Source organism: Heloderma suspectum, chromosome 6 (assembly GCF_057233095.1).
Source record: "Heloderma suspectum isolate Gila_16-S chromosome 6, 16-S_ref, whole genome shotgun sequence".
NCBI classification, from domain to species: Eukaryota; Metazoa; Chordata; class Lepidosauria; order Squamata; family Helodermatidae; genus Heloderma; species Heloderma suspectum.
The window spans coordinates 117,780,377-117,785,187 of record NC_139463.1 but is presented as its reverse complement, the minus strand read 5'-3'; the positions used below and the strand labels follow the sequence as shown (position 1 = coordinate 117,785,187).

The following is a 4,811-nucleotide window of genomic DNA, read 5'->3' as shown; positions in this document are numbered from 1 at the left end:
ACTGTATATTCATCAGGGATATGATTTAGGTCATACCTGAACGGTTTAGTGGTTTTCCTGACGTTCTTCAATTTAAGTAGGGGTGAACGAAAGTCACTTACCTTTTCTCGCAGCTTTTTCACGGTGGGGGGGAGCGCTTCGCTGCTCCCCCCGTGAAGTTCAGGCCAGGGGGGGAGGCTTCCCGCCTCGCCCGGCCGAAATTCAGGCCGGGGGGGGAGGCTTCCCACCTCGCCCGGCCGAAATTCAGGCCGGGGAGGAGGCTTCCCGCCTCGCCCGGCCGCGAACACGAAAGTAAAAAAAAAACAAAAAACACGTCCCCTGATAGGCTACGTGACGATTCACGTAGCCTATCACGGCTAGATCTGGAAAGTCAGCCGTGATAGGCTACGTGAATCGTCACGTAGCCTATCACGGGTGACTTTAAAAAAAAAAAAAAAAGCGCGTACGCGAATGGCGGCCCCCATAGGGAGCCGCCATTCGCGTTCCTTATTTAGTTGCTGTAGTCTACGTCAATGTTTACGTAGACTACGGCGAAAATAAGGGCAACGCAAACACCGAACACCGGACGAACCGCCAGCCGGACCCGCCGCCGGGAGGGACATTCAGGGAAGGTAAGTCCCGTCCCGGGGGGGGGCGGGGGGCGGGGGGGCAGAGGATTTCTCCCCGAAACTTGTTCGGGGGGCCGAACACGTTGGCGCTCGGCCCCCCGAAGTTTCGGGGAGAAATTCTCCGCCATCCCTAAATTTAAGCCGAAATTTTGCAAGAAGCAGCTCATGATCCGAGCCACAGTCAGCTCCAGGTCTTGTTTTGACTGACTGTATGGAGCTTCTCCATCTTTGGCTGCAAAGGACATAATCAATCTGATTTCGATATTGACCATCTGGTGACGTCCATGTGTAGAGTCGCCTCTTGTGCTGTTGGAAAAGAGTGTTTGCTATGATCAGCATGTTCTCTTGGCAAAACTCTATTAGCTTTTGTCCTGCTTCATTTTGTACACCAAGGCCATGCCTACCTGTTATCCCGGTGATTTCTTGACTTCCTACTTTAGCATTCCAATCCCCTATGATGAAGAGGACATCTTTTTTTGGTGTTAGTTCTAGAAGGTGTTGTAGGTCTTCATAGAACCGATCAACCTCAGCTTCTTCGGCCTCAGTGGTTGGGGCATAGACTTGAATTACTGTGATGTTGAATGGTTTGCCTTGGATTCGTACTGAGATCATTCTATCATTTTTAAGATTGTACCCCAGTACTGCTTTTCCCACCCTTTTGTTGACTATGAGTGCTACTCCATTTCTTCTAAGGGATTCTTGGCCACAATAGTAGATATAATGGTCACCTGAATTAAATTCGCCCATGCCTGTCCATTTTAGTTCGCTGATTCCCAAGATGTCGATGTTCAATCTTGCCATCTCATGTTTGACCACCTCCAGCTTACCTTGATTCATTGATCTGACATTCCAGGTTCCTAAACAATATTGTTCTTTACAGCATCGGATTTTCTTTTCACCGCCAGACACATCCACAGCTGAGTGTCCTTTCGGGTTTGGCCCAGCCGCTTCACTCTTTCTGGCACTACTTGGAAATACCCTCTGCTCTTCCCCAGTAGCATATTGGACACCTTCCGACCTGAGGGGCTCATCTTCCGGCGTCATCTCTTTTAGCCTTGTGATACGTTCCATGGGGTTTTCTTGGCAAGAATACTGGAGTGGGTTGCCATTTCCTTCTCCAGTGGACCACATTTTGTCAGAACTCTCTGCCATGACCTGTCCGTCTTGGGTGGCCCTGCATGGCATAGCTTATGGCTTCACTGAGTTATGCAAGCCCCTTCGCCACAACAAGGCAGTGATCCATGAAGGGGACATTTCCTTGTTATGTACATTCAATTTCAGCCAAAAAAAAAAAAAAGCCTGGTCCAATTTTTAAAATATTGTCATTTTGAATAGCTTTATATTACCTTAATGAAAAGCCAATAAAACTAGGTTTTGTTTGTTTGTTTTTAATATATTGTTCCTGATTTGCCACTGGAACCTCTTTGTGAATACATGACTGTGGACATATAACTGGAATTAGGGCTACTTCTTCCAAATTTACTCAGCATTCGTTATCCTACAGATCAGTTTTGAAAAGAAGCCATGAGATCTGAAAGCAATACCACCGTGGAAGAATTCATCTTGGTAGGTTTTCCTGGGATCCAGAAAGTAAAAGTTCTTGCCTTCCTAACCATACTGGTAACCTACATGCTGACATTGTTTGGCAATCTCATGATCATATTTTTAGTATGGAAAGATTACCGGCTTCATACCCCCATGTACTGGCTCCTTTGTAACCTATCTTTCTCAGGACTGTGCTTCACTTCCACCATTATCCCCCAAATGATGATGAATATCATCACAGAAATCAAAGTAATTTCCTTCATGGGTTGCATGATACAAATATATTTCTATTTCTTCCTGGGAACATCTGATTACATTCTGGTGGCTGTGATGTCCTTTGATCACTATGTAGCCATTTGTAACCCACTGCGTTATTCTGTCATCATGAGTGGCTGGCTGACATTCCAGCTTGCTGTTGGGACTTGGCTTGGAGCTTTTCTGTCTGTCCTTCCATCAACTACTATCTTGAACCTTCTTCCATTCTGTCGTCCAAATGTAATAAACCATTACTTCTGTGATATCATACCGGTGATGAATCTAGCCTGTGAAGACACCATGTTCCTTCAGTTGTTGAGCTATGTATCAACAGCCATTATAGTCTTGACTTCTCTTTTACTATCATCAGTGTCCTACCTGTATATCATCACCACCATATTACGCATCCCATCTGTTACTGGGTGGAAGAAGGCTTTTTCCACCTGCCTAGCCCATATCACATTGGCTTCTGTCTTTTATGGATGTTCCATTTTCATGTACCTACTACCGGAGGAAATCCATTCATCAGGCTTCTACAAAGCCGTGGCCCTTCTTCACACTGTGGTGACACCTTTACTTAATCCATTCATCTATACACTTCGGAATGAGAAAGTGAAGGAAGTCTTGAAAGACACTCTGAAACGTATCACCCTTCTTGCCAAAGGAAAACATTAAATTATACCTAGATCCAAGTTCATGGTAAGACGTTTCAGGGATTAGGAAGATTACTAGAGAGAAAGAGAGAGACAGCAAGTTTCTATGTTTGTAATATCAAAGAGCACTGCTGAAATGAGTGTGGTGTTTACCACTTATATGTGCCAAAACAACTTTTTTTCTATGTGCAATAATCAAAACAAAATGACAAATGAAGAGTCATTATTTTATTGTCCACAGTTTTACTACCCAAGAAGAAGCTGTCAACCACAGCACATTGTCAATGTGTGTATTGCCCCTGCAGTGGGCTTTGAACTCTTAGTTTAGAGGTGCCAAGATAGTGATAAATCAGATCCAGGTTTACTTACAAGGCGATACTTACAGCACACAAGCATACCCAACGGTTGGATCAGACAGCTTCTCTGAACCCAGAGCCATGTTGTAAAATGGATTTTATACCATACATGTTAGCAGTAAGGCAGCATGACAGCAGCAAGCACACCAAAACATTCATTCCCAGCATAGACTAACAGTGCTTGGTTCTCAGCACAGCCACCTGCAGCTTTAAAACAAACAAACCTTGCTTCCCAGGCATATCTTAATAATGTGCTTGGGGCTGCACCATCAGCCTTATCACTCTTTGACTCATCCTGGTGAATCAAGAGGCCTGTTAGGGAAAACAGCAGCCTTCTGAACCAAAGTCAGAGAGCATTATGGGGCATATAAGCCCCTCTATAACTACTGATAGCTTGGTTCAGGCCTGGGGCCCTATAATGTGGAACTGCTGTGGTGGAAATAAAATATCATTTTTTTGTCTGGGGACTCCAGGCAGCATGGGCTTTATGTTGTTTCTGGTAAGGTTGTCAGGATGTTGAAGTGGTCATAGGAAAACTAAGGCAAAGAAAGAACCTCATCAGTAGAGCCATGCTGGATCACACCAAAGACCTATCTAGTCCAGCATCAAGTTCACACACTGGCCAACCAGCTGTCTGTGGAAACCCCATAGCAGGACATGAATGTTCCCTAGCAATTCCCATACAGTGGTATACTGCAGGCAATATGCAGCCATCATGACTAGTAACCATTGGTAGCCTCCTTTTCAGAAGTTATAAGTCACATCCCTGTCACCATTTCTAGGACTACTAGATATAGACTGTACATTTGACTCAAATAATTTACTCTGGTATTCACTCATCACATTCACAATAAACGAGTTAAGCTATTAGCGACTGCTTCAGATACAAACATATATCTCCAGTCTATATGTGATCATAGGCACAGTCTCTGATAACATTAATGATCATGCCTCACCCACAGGAGACAGTTTTGAGATCCAATGCACTGGAAGAATGCAGTGGGGATACACTGTTACTTAGTTTCCAGGAAAAAAAGAAGTAAAACTAACCCTTCTATATCACCCCATGGGTCCTGGAATGAGAAAGTGAAGGAAGTCTTGAAAGTATCATACTTCTTGGCATTAAAAATGCAGAAAATATATATATACCTACAATCAACATCATGGTAAGAGGTTGCCAGGTCCTGAAGAGAGAGTACATTTGACACAAAGTCATATGCATGAGTCACTTCCTATATGTACTTCACATTTTATTCCATTGTGTTCCTTCATGCTTTAATGTATGATAAACCTAACAGAAATATTTTTACAAGCCGTTGCAAAATGGAAACTCCTTCAGAAAACTTGGGTTACTTTCAGTAAATTTCATTTGAGATTGAGATTTGGGGTTTCCT

General features: G+C 43.8%; 1 protein-coding gene across 1 annotated transcript; it reads left to right on the top strand.

Moving 5' to 3' along the window:
• Nucleotides 1-2,132: 2,132 nt before the first annotated feature.
• LOC146342808 (olfactory receptor 6M1-like) lies at nt 2,133-3,083 on the top strand. Its single transcript, XM_084808002.1, has one exon. It carries the CDS (start codon nt 2,133-2,135, stop codon nt 3,081-3,083), a length of 951 nt encoding a protein of 316 aa, XP_084664128.1.
• Nucleotides 3,084-4,811: the final 1,728 nt, after the last annotated feature.